Below are 19,314 nucleotides of genomic sequence, written 5' to 3'. Positions count from 1 at the left end.
CTGGCGGGGAGCGAAGGGCGGGGTCGGATTGGCTGGCGGGGAGCGAAGGGCGGGGTCGGATTGGCTGGCGGGGAGCGAAGGGCGGGGCCGGGCGAGGCGCTTTTGTTCGGGCGGCGGCGGTGGCGGGGCGGACATGGCGTTCGTACCGGGGCAGCCGGTCACCGCCGTGGTGGTGAGTGGGCACGGGAGGGGCGGGCACGGCGTTCCTACCGGCCCAGCCGGTCACCATTATCCCGGGGATACCGTGCCGAGGTGGCGGCTGCTGGCGGGGATGGAGAGGTGGATGCGGGTGGTGCCCGGCAGCGCCCTGCGCGCTGTCACGGGCGGAGGTGCCGCCCCGGGGCAGCTCCGGTTCGCGGGTGCGGGGAAGGAGCGGGCGAAGGCTGCGGGGTTAGGCACGGCACGCGGGTGACGGTGCCGGTGCCCGGCAGTCGGAGGGTGGAGGTCCCCGGGCAGCCCCGCTCCGCGGCCGCTCTGTCCGCAGCGCCGCCGGCCCCGGTTGCCGCCCCGCAGCCGCTCCCCGCTGCGTGGGCTGTCAGATTCTCCGTCCGGGATAGCGGCTGGGAGAACAGAGCGGAAACTCCGCCGGGCGGAGGGACCGACCCCCGGCCGGGGATGCTCGGGCGTTGCTTTAGAGAAGAGGGAGCGAGAGACGCGCGTTCTCCCGGTACCGGGACCCCGCGGCAGCCGAGCCCAATCTCGGTGCGGATCCCCCTCTGCGAGGGCAGAGCAGGATAAGCACCTGCGTGTCTGGGTGGGGTTAGGAAGCAGAGCTTTTAAAGGGAGATAATGGCTTTAATCAGCACGAAGTGCGAGTGAGGGATTTGTGCTTTCCTCTGCCTGCAGCGGTAACTGGGGTTGTGCTTGCGTGGATGGCTCCGATGTTTGGAATTCAGTGGGGAAGTTCAGGGTCTGTGTGACAGGGCCATGAGAGGAGAATCACAGAGTGGTTTGGGTTGGAAGGCACCCATGAAGGTAATCTCATCCAATCCCCTGCAATGAGCAGGAACATCTTCCATTAGATAGGGTCGTAGCACTTTTCGAGAGGTTGCTGTGTCAGTTAAGACCGTGGCTTTTCACCCTGGCTCAGGAATTAATTGCACCAGCTGGCATTTCTACAATGCTGACATAATGCACAAAGCTGGTCAGATGCCTTTGTGCATCAGGCAGTGAGGAACCTGCCCCGGGTTACAAAAGTTATCCTGAAAAAGAGCCATCCTAATAATAGGTTGTTATTTCTGCTGATAGGACTAGCAGGAACATAAGGCATGTGGATAATGAGCAAGATGAGGCTGGTCATGAGTAACTGCTGGTTATCAAGGCATGAGTCATGTTTAAAGAGACCTGCTCTGGTTTTAGTGTTGTTCCCTTCTATTCCTGGGCAGGCAGGACAGCTCTGAGTAATTGAGGGGCTGGGCTGTGTCGTGGGATCTCTGTGAAAAACAGTCTAACTGGATCTGAAGTATCAGCGTCTGAAATGCACTTGAGATTTCTTCCACTTGTCACAATGCTCAGCTATTTGATCTCTTTCTCTTTCCAGCAAAGAATTGAAATACATAAGCTTCGTCAAGGTGACAATTTAATTCTGGGATTCAGCATTGGGGGTGGCATTGATCAGGACCCTACTCAGAATCCTTTCTCTGAAGATAAGACTGACAAGGTCAGATAATCTTTTTCTGTAGCAAGTCCCTCTCCCAAAGGCTGACCCAAGTTATCATCTGCCCTCTACCACAGCTACTCTCTTGCCCCATTATCACTTGTAGACCCAGTTATTCAAGTGACTTCTACACCTTTTCTATTTTCCAACATTGCATGAGCCTGTTTTTAACTAAAACTCATAATACACTAGAGTTTTTCTGTGTTGTCAATCAAATGGCCCTTGAATACTGAATCCTCCCACATTTAGTAAATGAACACTAATTTTTTTCCCAGGGTATCTATGTAACAAGGGTGACACAGGGAGGCCCGGCAGAAGTTGCAGGACTCCAGATTGGAGATAAGATCATGCAGGTAAGCACCAAGATAAGACAGTAGTGATGTAGTACCAGCTGCACCCTGCAGAGAAGCATCTGCTGGGGAAAATAATCTTCTGGGTACTTACCAGGACAGTTTGTAGGGTTTATAAATAAACTGAGCTGTGGCATAAAACCATATCCACTACATGGTTCTGATAGAACAGTTACAGGACACCTGTGAGTCCTTGCATTTGCCTTATTTTATGTTTTTTTTTTTCCCAGGTGAATGGCTGGGATATGACAATGGTGACCCATGACCAGGCCAGGAAGAGGCTGACCAAAAGGAATGAGGAGGTGGTACGGCTGCTGGTGACCAGGCAGTCCCTGCAGAAGGCTGTGCAGCAATCCATGATGTCCTAATCCATCATCCAGCTGGGGAGGGGGTGGGAAGGGAGATGTATAGACTGCTATCAAAGAAAGAAGCAACTATTAGACTGGAACAGGTTGTCTGGAAGGAGTGCATGTTCCTACCTGTGGTAAACACTACTTTTTTATTTTAACTTCTTCTGGTGTAACTGGCAGTAGTAAAACAATACTCCCCTCAGCAGAGTGCTTCTCTAAAGTCTGCCCTGCAGGTACATGGCAAGACTTCTGTAGTCATGACTTTCAGGACAGGACAGACCCAAGTTATCTAAGAGCAACTGGAAAAGCCTTAACTTGGACAGGATTCTTCTGTAGCACAAAAGCCTCCTATTTTAGGAGGAAATGTGGTTTCTGCTATGGGAGACCAGAGGGTTTGCTGTGCCTAAGCTTTTAGAAGGGAGCTGTCCTGTCCCCCACATTGCTACCAAATTCATATGCCAGAGTTAAGAGCTGCACAGTGCTGTGGGGAGGAGCACTGTACTAATCCTTCACTGTGTGCAAGATAGAGAGTGGCTGAAAGGTTTGGGGCATTACAGTTTCCTACAAAGATTCCCTGGACAAAGCAGCCTCTTGAGGCAAGAAACAGCTGAGTAACAAACAAGTGTTAGATCAATGCCTGTGAAGTACACTACAATTTAATGGACACTACAGTTCAACCTCACTGGCAGGGTAAAACCTGAATTCTCCTTACTCCCAGTTTGTACCATCAGCTGAATTGAGTTTAATTGAGCAGGAAACAAAGCAATGTTCCTGAACCTACCAGAAATGCTGCTCATAGCTGTAGAGTTTTCAGGCCTTCATTCCACTTCTATCTGACTTGAAATGGGAGGGATTTTGGTTTGTGTTTTAGAAGTTTCTGCTTAAATCAGTGATTTATTGGATGGAAGAGATCACTATGCCAGTAATTTGCAGAAGTGCCTCTTGACCAAATTTAAACTTCTAGTAGGATACTAAGTGTTTTAAATCAACATGCCACAGGACTGAAGAGTCTTGCTGCAACTCTAAGTCCATGATCTAGCATCCTGTGGTTTGTTAGCCAGTTAGCTTTACAATTATCCAAAACCTGGAGTTTTTAATCCTTTTCAGTTGATCTATACATATCTATAGTTTCTTTAAGCAGCCTTGAGGTAAGCTGTTGTAAATAGAGCATGAGGAGGTGGCCAACTAATTTATTCAGTACCTCACTGCAGCAGATGCCTACTTACCAATTTTATATCTCTGGAATTACTACAATTCTGCTTTGGAATTTTGTAATTTAAGAATTCAGTAGTAAATTTTAAGTCTTTCAAGTTGGAGTTATTTTTGTTACTATAAAGATACACTGCTATTTGTACTGCTTTTTTCACTTGATTTTACACACAATAAAACAAAATTGGTTTTCCTGAGTTGTTTTTCCTTATATTTGAGAGTGCCATATGACTTGGGTGCCTCTAGCTGTGACCTTTTTTGGCTTAAGAGTAGATTGTGGAATTACTGAGATCAGTAAGGTCTAGTTTCACTGATGGGGAACTGTCAAACCTCATCTGAGATCTAGTTTTCCTTAGGTTGACACCTAGAAAGACACATAAGGTTCCAAGCATTCAAGTATAAATGCACAGATTCCCTTCTAATTACTTGTCTTAGCACCTTTGAAAGAGCTTTCAGTGAAATAAGAATACAGCTTCTGGTTTTTTAGGATTTTTTTTTAATAAAGAGTTCAAATTGTACCAACCCCATTATTGTGATGTACTGCTGTGGCCAGCCTGAGTGGTGATGGACTGTGAGCTGTCTGGGAAAGGTCAGCAGCAGCACTTGGATCCACAGACAGCCTTCAGTCATTACTTAAAGATATTAAGTGGTTGCTTAAACATGATTCAGATTTTTGGAAGACAGAACTCTGCTCTTTGTGCTTCACCTCCAATCAGAAAGACATCACTTTGGTCTTTCTCTTCCCTGTGGTTGGTGAAAAAAGAGCCATGTGTTGCTTGGACAGCTCCTTCTGAGCTGTGTGTGCAGCTCCATCAGGCACGAGTCTCCCATGTGCAGCTGAGAGCTTGCTGTCCTTAAGGCATCTGGCAGCCAGTGCTTGGCAAGGCAACATTTTGTGTTCCAGCCCAGAGAGGATCAAGTGACAGAGATCAGAATCAGTATTTCTGGTAACTGGCAGCAAGAATCTTGAAAGCCCTCAGACAGGGTAGGGCCAAGTTCAGTTTAAAGTTTTAGTCTCCACAAGTGATGTTTGTTATTCACAAGGTTCATACCCTCGTCTCCTGTACAGGCAGTAGTGCTGGGCCATGAAAACAATATCAAAGACAATGGAGAAGACACCCAGGCCAAACTTGGTTGGATCTCCAAAGATTAACCTCCACTCATCTGTCAAACACAAAATTAGAGTTAAGTCTGACTCCTCAAGTGTAGTCTTGTCTTCAGACCCTTTAGAGAAGTTCATGTCTATTACCTGGACTGCTCAGACACACCTAAAACTAACTGCAGTGCACACCTTATGCAAAGTTAATTAATAACTGTTCCTGTGTTTTCTTCAGGATGACTACTTCAATTTATATCTTGAGGGAATATGAACAGATTCTTTATCCTTTCTATAAGAACAGCTCCCCACACAGAGCACAAACATCATTCTTCTGAGATAACCTTCTGCTTTATATCTGCTTTGCAGTGGGACTTCCCACCCCATTAAGCACCTCAGTTCCAGGCTTACCATTGTTGTATGACTGCAGAAACATTTGGAGAAGGCTGAAGCTTCCCCCAGTGAAGTCCAGTAACACATTTCCAATACTCCATCCCTCAGTGCTCTTCCTACGGAAATTCATGTAGGCCTGGGAGTGTGACAGAAGTCAGTCAGAGTGTCATGCACAGGCATTTGGGATTGAATTTCAAGCAGCTTTCAGTACAATTCTACTGGTTTGTCACTGTTAATAAATAATCATTGGTGGTTTAGTCTCTTCAGACTTTCAAGAGCATGCACTGCAGCTTTAGGGTGGCAGGGATATGGAATGCAAGCAGAATAATTCAGATTTACCTGTGGGAAGTATTTTATGAGTGTGACTGCTAACTTAATGTAGGAGAAGCAGAACAAGAACTGCAGCCATGTCATCACCTCAGCTGCAGCCAGGAACAGCGTTGTGAAGGTGAAGATCCATGCAAGTGCCAGGAGTCCAACAACAACTTTGGATACTTTCTGACCTGCTCTCTGAAATACAAACACAGATACATTTTGGCCAGGTCACACATCCCCAGACACAAAGATACAGTTTGCTCAGGATCATGCAATGCTACACTCCAAACCTGTTTTACCAGTCAGGCTGGTACCACAAGGAGAACTTTAAAATTAAGCAAGTGCTACAGCAGCCAGCTGGAGGCTTCCAAGAGCTGAAGAGCAATATTCATATCAATAATTTAAAACACTGCTGTCCCTGAGCAAGGGGCAGCAGTGTTCTTGAGTATTTATGGTGCATAATCTGTAACAAATCTCCAAAATGCAACCTGATGAGATCAAGAGTTCCTGTAGGCACAAAAGGCTGATAATACCATTATGGTAAAAGATTTATGGTTGCTTTCTAATTCTTCAATAGAAAAATTCTGTAGTACCTGTCAATGATGACAGATGGGCTGTTACAGTTTTAGATTTAGCATGACCAGAGGAAGAACCCCAAGAGGGAAACAGTTACCATCTAGAGAAAATTGGCCTGTTCAGATGAGAGTCGTTTACAATGAAAATCAAACAAAGAACCACCTGACTGAAACAATCAATGGGATTAAGTAAGAATCACTTGACTGTAACAATCAGTCTCACTTGAAAAGGTGAGAATTATGAAAGGGCATTTACAGCTGTTTTAGGAAAGCAGTTGAAAAAACTGTTTGAATTGCAGGGAGTATCTAAAGCCCTATCATAGCTTGAAGAATGCTCCAAAGAAACAGCAAAGCATTTGTGCTGTGAAGAGCTGTAATCTATGTGCTGGCTAGTGATCTATTTGGGAACTTTATGAACTTGGCTGTTTGCCTCAGTTATTTTGAGTCCCTTAGGAGTTTACTTATGAGCTCAGAACATCCACGAGGCTGAAGTAGATAAGATTTGCTCAGGAAAGCTGAAGGCAGCTAGACTGTGAAGGTTGGCTCCTGTGATGGCCAGTGGAAGTGCAGGGAATTTGGGATTTTGGAGCCCAAATGGAGCAGGGAGGTGCCTGGCAGAGGGAGGTCTGGCAGAGCCCACAGGTGAACCCAGCACCCAGACCCACCTCGTAGATGCAGCACTGGATGATGGTGAGGAGGGTCAGGGCTACTGCGTGGAGACTGAAGAAAACATCATTGATGGCCACAGGGTTCACCCCGCTGGGATAACTGACCAGGAATTCCTCCTAAAGGTAAGAGAAAGCAAAACCAGCCACGTGTCTTAACTCCCTACTGCACATACCCACCCCCACCACATGCTAAGACACAATTATGCTTACCTTAATTAAGGGAATCCAGAAGAGCCCAACATTAAACACACTGTATGCTATAAAGCCAGTGAGGTTTAATGCTATGAAGTCAAAGCTTAGTCCAACAACACTAGAGAAGGGGGGGGAAAAAAAAAGAGAAACATGCATTAGAGAGTTACAGGCAGTTCCAGGGACAAATTGACCCTGGAATGTATTGATTTAAAGCAGTTTGTGGTGAAAGCAAAAGCTTCAGGCATTGTGACCAGACAACACTGTGAGTTCATCAGGACTCGGGGTGAAATAACAGAGCTCACATGGATCAATTTTTGTCTTTGCTCTTTAACTGCAGCGCTCCATGAGCTCAGCCTGTCTGATAAAGCCCTTCCAGCCTGAATCCATAAAGCACAAGTGCATCATTGCCAGGTCAAATGGTTTCATTTTCATATATGATAATGTTCCTACCTCGAGTCACTTAGCTCAAGGGGAGCTTGGCCTAATGATGACACTATAAGGAGGTGTCTGAGAAACACCTCTCAAGGCTGGTAATCTCTGAAAGTGATTATCACAGCTGCCTCAGCCAGGTGATTTACAACACAGCACCAAAAGGAATGGGGAAGTCTCCTCTATCACAAATTCGTATTAGATGCCAAATCTTAGGATCAGGTGTTTGTAGGATGCACTTGGTTTCCCTCTAACCTGCCTACATAAAATCTCACTAGGGCTGCAATTATTCAGACCCTACCTTTGCCTTTCCCCCCCCCCTTTCCACAGAAAATTCCAAATAACCAAGACTGAAGCTAGAAACATGATTTGCAGAAGTGCTTTAGTGACTTGCAAACACATCTCTTTACCTTTTCCTTCGCCAGTTCTCAAAGAGTTGAGGATAAAAGGAGATGGACCAGGCGATGAAATAGATCCAGCCAATCACCTCATCAGCATATCTCACTATGATGCTGTGAATCACTTGAAATTGAATCCTAGGCCTGATGGTGAATGGAAGAAGAATAAGTTAATTAATGCTTTTTTCAGGAGATTTTATCATATTCTTCTCTGAGAGAAGAGAGTCCAGGTGTTGAGACACGACAATAAAGATTCAGTTGGGTTCAGCTGAGTTGCTCCCCTTTTCATTTGTGACCTTGTTATGTTTGGGACATCTCCCACTCCCCAAGTCTTTCCTTTCCATCCTTTTACCATGGGAATGTTCCCAAAGGTCACTTTGTACCTGTGGCTTCCACTCTCTCAGCACAGGGTCTGTGAGGCAAGAGCAGAGCTGCACTCCTCACCCTTGTGATTGTGCTGCCCTGTGAGCGTTCCACGTGTTGGCCTCTGCCTTCACCTCGAGTCTCAAAAGCAGAAGCAAAACAAGGAAGTAAAACAAGAGTACCCTGTTGCTCAGTAATATCTGAGCCATAGGCAAATGCAATCGAGCTTTCTCCATCTGGCTAGGATTTTCCCAGGAGGGAGAACTGGCATCTGTGAGGAGAGGGCTCCCCTAACTGACACACCCCAGGAAGTCCAGAACAAATCCTGCGCAGTAAGAACAGCATCCCACTGGATACTGACAGCCAAATGCTTCCCAGAGGAGTAAAGCTGTCATGTAATCTTCATACTTTTGGGAGGCACTATTAAAACCAGACTAAGGAGCCATGAGAAATCAGTCATCTTGTAATTAAATCTACGACACCACTCAGCTTCTGTACCCTCTATTTATCTGAGTACTTGGGGATTTGCTGCAGGGTTTACCACATCTTCTTAACTGCATCCCACCCATTTAACTCCTAGGAATAGTTACCCCAACTTTTAGGAAGCTACAGGATAGTAGAACAAAAAAACCAGTTTCTCACCTGGTTAAGTTGGAATTATTTGGATAAAGGTGAACTGTTACTTGTCCCACATCATCTGCTTTCACTTGGAAGGCTGCTTTAGTGTGACCTGCAGGGAACTGTACCTGCAAGGCAGAGCAGAGAGAAGAAAAAGGAGTTGCACCAAAATAGCAGGAGCTTTTTGCATAAGGTTTCAAGTCTGTGCTCTCACCTCATCAGGAAGTTCAACAATGGTGCTGTGCTTTGAGGAGTGTGTAATATTAAGAGTTATCACCAGTGTCTCATTTAGTGGAGCCCTGAGAAGGCAGAAAAACAAGTTAGGCTGGTGCCTGAGCTCAGAGGTTGCTTTGGGTCTGCAAGGGAGCATCTGCTCAATCCTCTCAGCAATGAGCAGCCCACACACAACAGAACCTGCCTCATACTCAGAGGAACCAGCAGCAAACTGTGTGAGTATTGTACTGGTTCTTTTATCTGATCCAGTGATGGTTGTATGGCCACACTGTACTTTTCTCCACACAAGTGGCAAAGTCACCAAAAGATCCTGTTCTATCCTATCCTGGTGCTCATTACCCATGTACTTGGGGTGATGAAAGACAGAAATTACAGCAGAAAGACAAAACAAATAAAACCTTTCAAAGTGACACAGTTCTGCACAGCTTTCCTGAAGAACTCCACTGAGCATTTATCCAGGATGTAATCCTTCTAGGAAATGCAAGTTTTTCTTAAGCATCAATTTTTAGAAAGGGAGGAACTGCAAATTCACTTATGGAGGACAGCCCATGTTGCAAAGGGAAAGTAAAGCTTCAATCATGATGTTACCTCAGAGAGATAGTGACATTTGTTGAACTTCCACTTTCTAGAGAAACCACTTCAGGGACTGACAACACAATGGTTCCATCTGTGGGGGGGAAAAAAACACCCCCACAAATCTCAATTAATATGAACAGCTCCTTCAGAAGAACAACCTACTCTTTTTTTTTTTGTGCCATAGATATTTTACCCCTTGGTCCCTGCAGTATCAGATCAATCAGATAAGTACACATGATAAAAAGCAAAGGGGGAGTACAGCTTATTTCAAGCCAACCAAACAACTTAAAAAGAGAAGTAAATAACTGTCGCTTGAACATGTTGCAAGTAATTTAAATGCTTGAAGTGTAACAAAAGCTCATGCCAAGGTAAGGTTATAGGGTACTGAAAACTCATCCTAGATCTTGATGTGATCCTGGTGATCTAGGAGTCATAAATGCCCCAAATTTAATATAAAAATTGTTTCTTGGGCTACAAATTCAATCCAAGTACATTCAAGAGAATGTAAATTTACAGAAACAGAGAGATACAGGTTGCACAGGTTGGCCTGGACATCTTTTTTGTCTGTTGCCACATATTACACAGTGTCTGTGAGAAGCTAAGTGCAGAAGAGCTCCCCAGTTCATCACTGACTGCACCCCAGGCAATATTCAATCTGCAGAAGTGATTTTGGAGCACGAGGTGCACAGCCAGTGTAGTACAGTGTAGAAGCACACGAAGCCGAGCTAAGGCGTGAGAGAAGAGCTGATGGGAAGCGTGGCACAGGTATCCCTGGAGAGATGTCATGGGATAACTAAAGAGCTGCCCTTTTCCATCTCTTTCTGGTCTGGAGCCCTGTGGGCCCAAGCTGGGCTGACCAAACACTCACCGCCAGGCCCCAGCAGCGCCAGCGAGACGCTCAGCAGGGCGGGGAGCAGGTATCGCGTCCTCATGGTGGAAAAACTACGGAAAAAGCAGAGAGAAGCTTTCCTCAGCACCCACACGGCCACACAGCCCATCCCCTCCGCTGGAAGCCGCGGCAAACAGCACCGCGATCCCCAGCCCGGCCGAGGGACCCTCAGCTCCCCTCGGAGGGCGCCGATCTCCCCGCCCGGGCACATCTTTACCTCAGCGCCGCTCCCGCGACGAACCCGCCCCACCCCAACGCGCGGGACTACAAATCTCGGCAGCCCCCGCGCCCCCCCCAGACCCTCGGCGCTGGCGGCGCACCGCGGTGCACGCTGGGACTTGTAGTCCTGCCGCCCTTTCCTCCGGCGCTCCGGCGGAGCGGGGTACGCGGTGCTTTGGAACGTGCCGCTGCCGAGGCGGCGGTACCGGGGAGCGGGTGGCAACCCACCCCGTTCAGTGCCCGCGCCGTCCCGGTTCTTCCCTTTTCAGCTCTCACGTGAGGCGATGGCCTGTGGACTCCCCGCCCAGCGCCCACCGCGTCGCTGCGTCCGCCCCCAGGGCCATCTTGGGTGTGGCGGAGCGGGTCCGTGAGGGGGGCAGAGCTGTGACGGGACAGGGCGGACTCGGCGCCGCGCTGGTTTGGTTTTGATAGAAAGCGTGGCTTAAAGCAGCGCAGGTCAGCCGGGGAAGGGGCGGATTGTCGCTGTCACAGTGGAGGGAGAGTGGCCGGGCAGCGCTGAGGGCAGGGAAGCACCTTCAGCCTGAGGGCGAAGTGCAGGTCGCGCTGCTGCCCCGTCCCTGCGAGCTCGCAGCGCGGCACCGGGAGCCGTGTGGGGCTCGGCTTGGTGGGTGTTGTTCCGCCTGTCTGTGCCCTCAGGGTGACAGCCATCCCCTGATGGCCTCGGCGGGGCCCACCTGTGTGCTGGGCATTGACCTGGGCACGACGTCGGTGAAGGCAGCGCTGGTGACAGGGACAGAGCGAGGGCTGGCGCTGGCGCACAGCTGCTCCAGGGAGACGCAGGCACACAGCGATAGCCCGGGAGCTGCACCGCAGGTAAGGGCTGCCAGGGAGTGCCGAGGGAAATTGCAGGACACTGGCATTGCCTTGCAGTGGTTTGGTTGTTTGGTACGTTGGGCAGGGTGCGGTGGCTTTCCTGGATTGTTTTTGGTGCCTAGATTGGCAGCATGTGTCAGGATATCAAAAAGCGGAATTAAAACACGCCCGGCTCAACATTCAATGAAGTCAAGCAGAGCTGCTCGACTTAAGAAGGACCTAGGTTTTGAAAAATGGCCTAAGATGCTCTGAAACTATTCTCCCATGAGCCACCACCTTATTTTTGACACTCCCAGTCAGGAAACAGCTACCACTTGCCAACTGGAAGGGTATTTTTTTTTGCACTTCATGGTGAGGTGGAATCATAACTGGAAACTCCCCGTGGAAATAACCAGGAACAAGTACTCCTGTTAAAGATCTTTACATCCATTGTGTTGGTCAATCTAAAAAAAGATTAATCAAAATCATAAAAAATGTGCACCGTTTCTGATACCAAGGATACCAAACAGGCCAACCCTCTTCCTGCCAATTTATGCAGCCTGAAGTACCTATGCGCAAAGTTCACATTTATTTGTAGACTCTGTTGCAATAGTTCTGTAATCTTCATACTGGTCTGGCACAAAGTAACCTGAACCTTTGAAAGTGTGAAAGCTTCTCCTGGGGAACAGTTAGGTCAATTTGCTGGGCGGTTCTCGGAATAGAACATCGAGAAATGAAGTATCAGCATCATCAAAATCATCACTGAGTAAACAGGGAGGAGCTTTAGGAGAGGCAGGGGAGACTGCACACGTGTCAGAACACATGGATAATTCTCTTTGTGAGGAAAATGAAGAGCAGTAGATAAGGTGAATTAATGAAAGCTTGTAGTGAGAAGTCATGGATTTTTTTTTTAATTATTGAGTGTGGTTATTAAGGAAATTTAAAATTATTTGGCCTTCAGTTTAAGAGGTTCAACTTGATGGTATTGATTTTTAGTTTTTGTGGGTTTGCGGGTTTTTTTTGCAATTTTTCTTTTCTTGTTAGACTTTAGTAGTGAATATTACTCTAATAAATGCTATTAAAATAAATGAATTCTGTGCTTCACTTCTGACTAAAGCAGCCTTGTTTAATAAACACACTGAGTGCATCCTAATGGCTTCATGCTCAGGATAGTGCTTTGTGATTGCAGGGAATGGAGCAGGATGTCCAGAAAATCGTAAGAGCATTGAATGAATGCCTTGCTGCACTGCCTCAGCAGCAGCTTCAGCAAGTCACCCACATTGGTATTTCTGGACAAATGCATGGGGTTGTGTTTTGGAAAAGTGATAAAGGTAACATTCATTCTTTAACATTCCTGCTCAGAGTATTATGATGCAGAAATTTAAATTGTAACAGGGAAGTGATTCTGTGATTAAACTGCTGCTTCACTTTGGTCTTCTCTAAAACAGAATTAACAGAAGATCTCTTATGGGAATTTTCCTTTTTTTTTTTTTTTAACTGAAATTTCAGCTACTCACTATAGTTAATGATAAAGGATTTAGCCTAATGGCATCCCTGCAGATTCAGCAGAATTATTAATATAAAGGAGGAATAGCATATTTGTGCCTTGTTAATTGTTTCTCCATCACATGCTATCTGCTGTCCTTTGAAAGAACTTCCTCATCACGTGAACAACTTGCAAGGGGATTTTATTCACCTCATAAAACCCTTACCTAGATGCTGTCCAGCATCTCAATAACTCTGTTTTTTTTCCCCAAAATCCCAAGACTTTTTTTTTTTTTTCCCAGCAAGTCATGCATAGATGTCATGCTGCATTCATTTTGTTGCTTATGCTTCTGTTATTAGGAGCTGAGAAAGGATGTGGTCAGGATTGTGGATGCTCAACTACTTGCCAAGATCTCAGAAACAAGTCAGCTGCAGTGAGGTAGTCATGTGGGGCTTGGTTGTGCAAACACCCAGATAATCCTTGTGATAGTGAGGATATTTGAAGAATCCAGGCCTTGGATTGCCAGCCCTGTGAGATAGGGATGGATTATCTTCTTGGCTAATGCTTTATAGACCTCCTGAAGTCTAAGGCTTCCAGAATGTGGGTCCATGTTTTCTTTCACTTAACCCTGTCATGTGATCATCTGGACAATTGTACAAGCCTTATTATAGCAGGAGTTATGCAGATGAAGTAAAGATGTATTGTAAACCACAGAGCAGATTTCCCAAAAGTGCTGGTCACTGCTGGTCAGAAGTTGTCAAGGTCTTAATTGCTTGAAGAGGCACTGTACTATTCATTACTGGCTATAATTTTACATTAAATACTAAAAATGATTAGAAAGAAAGAAATCCAAAGGCTGATGGGCTGGAGGAGCTGTTGTTGCTTTCCAGCTGTCCCAGGAGCTGCATAACAAAGCCTTGTGTATTTGTGGGCACAGATTCTTATGTCATAGTGGTAAATATTTTATGTTCTAAAGCCACATGCTACTTTAGTTTCATTTCTATCAAGTGAAAGAGGGTGTTTGCTCTCATTTGTTTTGAGTGGACTAAGTGAATCCAGGACCTTTGGGATACAAATAAAAATTTTAACAGTGTCCTTTAGGGTTTGATTTATGACTAATAATATTTCTTAGAATCCATTTAAAACAAGAAAAGCAAGCCAATTAGAAATTCAGTTCAAACAGATTTGATAGAACAGGGAATTGAGGAAACAAGCAAAAGTATGTGCTTTATTTTGCATGTTTCTCATGACACCTCCCAGCCTTCAGGGCTGCTTTTTACTGTGTGAGTGTGACTTCCAAGCCCTGTATCCAACCCAAGAATTACAATTTTTTGCCATACTTGTGTGAGTCAGGAAGCTGATTATCTTCTCTTGGCTTTCTGCTCCCTGGCCAAAACCCAAGAGTTTGCCTCAGTTGCAGAGTGAGTGACCTGTCCTGTCCCTGCCCTGTGTCCAGAGATGGCCTGGGAGAGGTCAGAGCTGTGTCCTGGAATGTGCAGGCAAACAGTGCTTGAGCCCAGCCTCTCCTCTTCAATGAAAGAATGTGAAGGTTTCCTCAAAGGTGTGGTGTTCTCTGCTCAAAAGGAGCGTGCTGGGCTGGGAAACTGAATTAAACTCTGAATTAAACCCTGTCCTACCTTTGGTGAAGCTTTGTTGTGTATTACATGAGGATTTTACTCTTAAGCATTTTGCAGTGCACTGCTTAATACTCACAGATGCAGGTTTCTTGTTGCTTGGGCTCCAGAGGTGATGCAGCTTTGTGGTGTCCATCCTGAGCAGTTCATTACTGAGGCAGCATTCTCCAGGTGGTGATGTGGCACATCCCGGCTGAGGTTTTTATGTGAGATCTGCCATGCCAGCTCCTCACCATAGCAGACTGTGGTTGTTTTGTTTTTTTTTTTCCATGGTTTTTTTGAGGCTTATCTGTTATTTAAGTTGTATCTTTAATATCTCTCTTCAAGAGAAGGAAGGTTTTGGATACCATTCTCTGTGTTCCAAAGGATAATTTGCATTATGATATTATCTAGGGCTAGAAACAAAGACTAATTTGATTACAGTCTCTACTGGCTCTGTTTCTGATAGATTTAACAAATCATCAGGTGTGTCCAGAGATGAGGAATGCCAGACAGGCTGTGCTGCAGGTAGTCACTGGATGTCTTGGATTGTGTTTTGATTTCAGGCTGCAAGTGGTCAGAGAGTGGCACAGGCCCTGCCTTTGAGCCAGACAAGGTCAGCCACCTGGTCACCTGGCAGGATGGGCGCTGCAGCCCCACCTTCCTCACTTCCCTTCCTCTGCCTCAGTCACATGTGAGCCTGGCTACAGGATTTGGATGTGCCACAGTCTTCTGGTATTCAAAGAACAGGTACATTGCTGCTCCAAAGGCTGTATCTCATCTTGAATTTATGTGACAATTTGTATTCTTGTAGCACGTTCATGCTGCTGCAGGCTGAGGGCTGTGCTTCTCTGTAATCATAATCTTAATTAAGTAGTCAAAGAATATTGAAAATGGCAGTATTTAATATAAATTATATGCAATTAAGCATGCAAGAGTCTCTGACCTCGTAAAAATACTACAGATCACTAATAAAAGGATAAGCTTTTGACCATATAGGAAGAGAAGCTTTAAAAATCATAGAATAATTCTAGTCTGAACTATGGCTCAGAGGAGCTCTGCTAGTGCAGTTTGAGCACTGTCATTTTGCCTTGTGCTACTTTGTGGAAAGTACAGACATGCCTAAAACAGTAGCAGAGTTGCTTGGTCTGGTTGCTGCCAGATGCCAAAACAGAGTCTCTAAATTAATTTCAGTTCCTTCCTTCCTCAGACACTGAGGCAGATCCTCATGGGGTGACACATGCTCTGCTTTGTTGTGCTGCGTTTGCAGAAGATACAATTTTTCACGTATGATTTGGCATCAGAGATTTGCTCTTCAGTTTCATCCTTCTCAAAGAGCCAGGCTCTTTCTCTGCAATGAGTTCAGGTTCAATAAATGGGGAAAATTCTATTAGATCCTGTTTTTTTCCACTGTGTGTCCAGCAGATATATGGAGCATGGTGTGATCTTTAGAGCTGCATAAATCATGAGTCCAGCTGCTTTGTTTTACTTCGCATTTGTTACATTTTCATTTATGTAATTTGGGGATCCCAGAGCAAGTGGGAATTTACCTATTTTTCAGCAATGCTCCAGGATCAACAAAATGCTGTTTTATTTCACATAAACAGTTACTACTTTCCTGGTAATTTTTTCAATGCTGTGCTTTTGAACCTAGACAACCCATTCCTTAAAGCTGCCCTCTCTCCATCTTCCATCTGCAGATAAGTATTGCTGCAGCTTGGATAACAAATTCCATTTTAAAAAACCAAACCAATAAAATTCAGGTTGATCACTGAGGTGGCTGTTTGATATTTAAATGGACCCACATGTCTGAAGTTCCCCCTAATAATGAAAGTTGTCTTCTTTCACTGCCTTAAAGCAAAAATACCTCTTTTTTTTTTTTTTTTTTTTTTTTGTTATTTTTAAAACATGTTGGTTAAAAGTCCAGATTTTCTGAAGGCTTATGATGCAGCTGGCACCATCCAGGACTACGTGGTTGCCATGTTGTGTGACCTGAAGAAGCCACTCATGTCTGTCCAGAATGCTGCCAGCTGGGGATATTTTAACTGCAGAAACAAGAGCTGGAATACTGACATGTAAGTGCTAAGGCCATTCAGTGGGGTTTGTGCACTGCCTGTGTCAGGCAGTGTGAGCACCTCTTTGGGCCCTGACTGTTGATGTGCTACAGATAAAAAGGGATTGAAAGTTACTCCTGATCAATTGTGGCCTGTACTGAAGAGTTATTGAGAGTTTGCTCTGTTTAATCTGATAAAATCTAGCCCAGTATTTTTAAAAATACCTACAAACAGCAGAGCTGAGAGAATTATCAGGGATTCCAAGCTGTTCTCTCCCTTTCTGTGGTGGGGTGGGATGGACAAGTGCAGCCACAGCATTACCTGTGCCATGGTAAAGTTACCACTCTCTAGTTCTCTGAGCTGAGCTTCATAACTTCTAAAGACTTACTTGTGATAACACTTAAGAGCTATTAAGCTACAGGAAATCTTAGAAAGAATCAGTTTATTTATTTACTTATTTATTTTAATGATTTGCTCTTTCAGGGCTGATTGCTAAGGCCTTATATATTTCAGGGCTTAGGTTAGGCCAGGACTCCAAGTTGAAAGACCTTCTCATCAAGGTATGAAAGAGTGACAGAAATTTGCATTTTGCTGACTGAACTGAACTGTTACTAATGTGGTGGTGTTGCTGTAGCATCTGCAGCTGATTGTGTAAGGAGTTTGTTAAACTTAACTCTTCATGGTTTTGTTGTGAACTACTAATTGCATGACAACTGAAGTTCTGTGACACTTAGCTGCATTTTTTGCTGGTTTTGTGATTGTCCCTTCACCCTGGACCTGGTTGTCCATATGGCATCAGTAGGTTAAACTTGCTGAACATGCAATGTATAATCTCAGTGCTCAGATTGCCTAGAAGGAAAACCTCTTCATTCTTCCAGACTGGTTTACCCAGCCCACTGGATTGGAATGCTGCCCCTGTGCAAGACGAAGCTTTCCAAACTGGTGAAAGCATCCATAAATCCAGCAGCCACAAATGTGTGGCCAGGTTCATCTGTGACTTCAAAGACTTTTTTTGTAGTAATGCCACACATTCTCAAACTGCTTTATTCCAATAATGTTGTTCTGCTTCCAGATTGAAAAAGTCCAGCTTTCCTGTCCACTTGCTTCCAGAGGTGGGAGACTCGGGCAGTATTGCAGGCAGGACAACCTGTGCATGGCATGGAATACCCAAAGGAGCAAAAGTGGGAATTGCTCTGGGAGATTTCCAGTGCTCTGTTTATTCCTGTCTGACTGAGAGGACTGATGCAGGTATGGTCATTTTGGTATCTAATTTGTTTTTCTCATTGTTCTCCTTCAGGGTAGCTTAGTAAAACACTGATTTTTTTTTTTTTTTTTGGTGCATGTTTTAGTTCTTAATATCAGCACCTCTGCTCAGCTGACCATCTCAATGCCCCTGGGTTTCCAGCCTCCAGAAGCACCAGATCCTTCCTCAGCTGTCACTTATTTTCCCTACTTCAATGGTGACTACTTGGCAGTGGCAGCATCACTCAATGGAGGGAATGTGCTTGCAACTTTTGTGGGAATGGTGGCACAGTGGGCACAAGAGCTGGGTAAGTCATTTCAAGGAGAGTTGAAGCACAAAACTGAGGTTGATCATCAAGGTAAAAGGAAGCTGAATCAAAGGGACAAGCCTAGAGCTGTTCCATCATGCCATAATGGGAACAAAGTTGTAATTCCTGGGTCATGCTTCCCAGATCTCTGGAATTTCCTGCTGAAGCTTTTGAACATGCTGGGACATTCATGCTTGGACTCCACATTCATATTCCCTCTAGGCCTTCTTTAGTTTCAAGCACAGAATTATTTGGTGCAAGTTGGTTTTCAAAAGGCAAGGTTGGCAGATTTGAGGGCAGCAGCCTATAATTCTGTGTGACTGCAGTCCAAAGGAGTCCTTTTGGTGCATATGTTGAAGCACTAATGGATTTTAAGGCTCAAACTCATGGAATATCTTTTAAGTGCTTTAAGATAGTGTTGACAGGTTTTTTAATAATCTCTTGGGTTTTGCACTACAGAAATCAGCTCTGAAATTGTTCTTTCATTAAGTGCTCGAGGAGAATGTTGCATTCACATGGAATCCAGCCACTGAAGTTGAGCCCTGCTGTTAGTCCCTTTAAAGACATTGTTTTGTGGAACAGAACAGGCAATGAGGGGTAGCTGTTACTGTCAGGAAAGGCAGTTGCTGTAATCAGAAAACATTTCTGCTATTGCACATTCTGGATCCAGTTGGATGGGAGAATTATGGTTCATAATCTTGGACACACAATTACCTTTGGGGCACAGAAAAAGATACCCAATAATTTGCTGAACAGGTGTATCAGTTATCTGTTGTGAGTGTCCACATGTGAGATACACCAGACCCTTTCACATTGGTAACAAGATATTTCCCATCTGCAGGATTTCAGGTGCAGGAATCTGCCATCTACCCAAGGATAATCCAAGCAGCCTTGGCCCAAAAGCACAGCAAGCTCTCAGTCCACCCAACCATATTTGGAGAGAGACACCTTCCTGAGCTGCTGGCATCAGTGAGCAGCATTGGTGCCTCTGAGCTGTCCCTGGGCCATGTCACCAGAGCCCTGTGCCGTGGCCTCGTGGAGAACCTGTGCTCCATGTTACCTGTGCAGCACCTGGAGGAGCTGGGGGTCAGGAGGGTCCTGGGCAGTGGCAGTGCCCTTGCCAGGAACGAGGTGCTGAGGCAGGAAGTGGAGAGGATTTTTCCATTCCCTGTGGTTTACGGGAAGGATGTGGATGCTGCTGTGGGGGCAGCTATGGTGATGTTCCATAGTAAATAAAGTCATTATTTGGAATGGCCTGAGATGCAGC

The 19,314-nt window shown here is 45.5% G+C and overlaps 3 protein-coding genes across 6 annotated transcripts; 2 read left to right on the top strand and 1 right to left on the bottom strand.

The window, feature by feature from the left end:
• The first annotated feature begins 129 nt into the window (after nt 1-129).
• On the top strand, nt 130-3,763 carry TAX1BP3 (Tax1 binding protein 3). Its single transcript, XM_021524918.3, has 4 exons — nt 130-172; nt 1,541-1,660; nt 1,933-2,010; nt 2,238-3,763. The coding sequence occupies exons 1-4, from the start codon at nt 134-136 to the stop codon at nt 2,373-2,375; spliced, it is 375 nt and encodes a 124-aa protein (XP_021380593.1). The 5' UTR covers nt 130-133; the 3' UTR covers nt 2,376-3,763.
• Nucleotides 3,764-4,039: 276 nt separating this feature from the next.
• CTNS (cystinosin, lysosomal cystine transporter) lies at nt 4,040-10,884 on the bottom strand. 4 transcript variants are annotated; one of them, XM_021524917.3, is made up of 11 exons: nt 10,633-10,884; nt 10,292-10,365; nt 9,436-9,514; nt 8,828-8,912; nt 8,638-8,741; nt 7,645-7,776; nt 6,824-6,923; nt 6,611-6,730; nt 5,395-5,565; nt 5,074-5,191; nt 4,040-4,730 (listed from the first exon to the last, which is right to left on the bottom strand). In XM_021524917.3, the coding sequence occupies exons 2-11, from the start codon at nt 10,353-10,355 to the stop codon at nt 4,600-4,602; spliced, it is 1,104 nt and encodes a 367-aa protein (XP_021380592.3). In that variant the 5' UTR covers nt 10,356-10,365; nt 10,633-10,884; the 3' UTR covers nt 4,040-4,599. The 4 variants fall into 4 exon arrangements, with proteins under 4 accessions (XP_021380592.3, XP_021380591.3, XP_021380590.3 ...); XM_021524916.3 differs by having other exon boundaries at nt 10,760-10,884; XM_021524915.3 differs by lacking the exon at nt 10,633-10,884 and adding an exon at nt 10,530-10,560.
• On the top strand, nt 10,884-19,306 carry SHPK (sedoheptulokinase). Its single transcript, XM_021524914.4, has 7 exons — nt 10,884-11,365; nt 12,534-12,675; nt 15,010-15,193; nt 16,366-16,518; nt 17,570-17,745; nt 17,847-18,047; nt 18,889-19,306. The coding sequence occupies exons 1-7, from the start codon at nt 11,207-11,209 to the stop codon at nt 19,281-19,283; spliced, it is 1,410 nt and encodes a 469-aa protein (XP_021380589.3). The 5' UTR covers nt 10,884-11,206; the 3' UTR covers nt 19,284-19,306.
• The last annotated feature ends 8 nt before the right edge of the window (nt 19,307-19,314 follow it).

The sequence above is a fragment of the Lonchura striata genome, chromosome 19 (genome assembly GCF_050655825.1).
Source record: "Lonchura striata isolate lonStrDom1 chromosome 19, ASM5065582v1, whole genome shotgun sequence".
In the NCBI taxonomy this organism is placed as follows: domain Eukaryota; kingdom Metazoa; phylum Chordata; class Aves; order Passeriformes; family Estrildidae; genus Lonchura; species Lonchura striata.
This window is presented reverse-complemented; position numbering and strand designations above follow the sequence as displayed.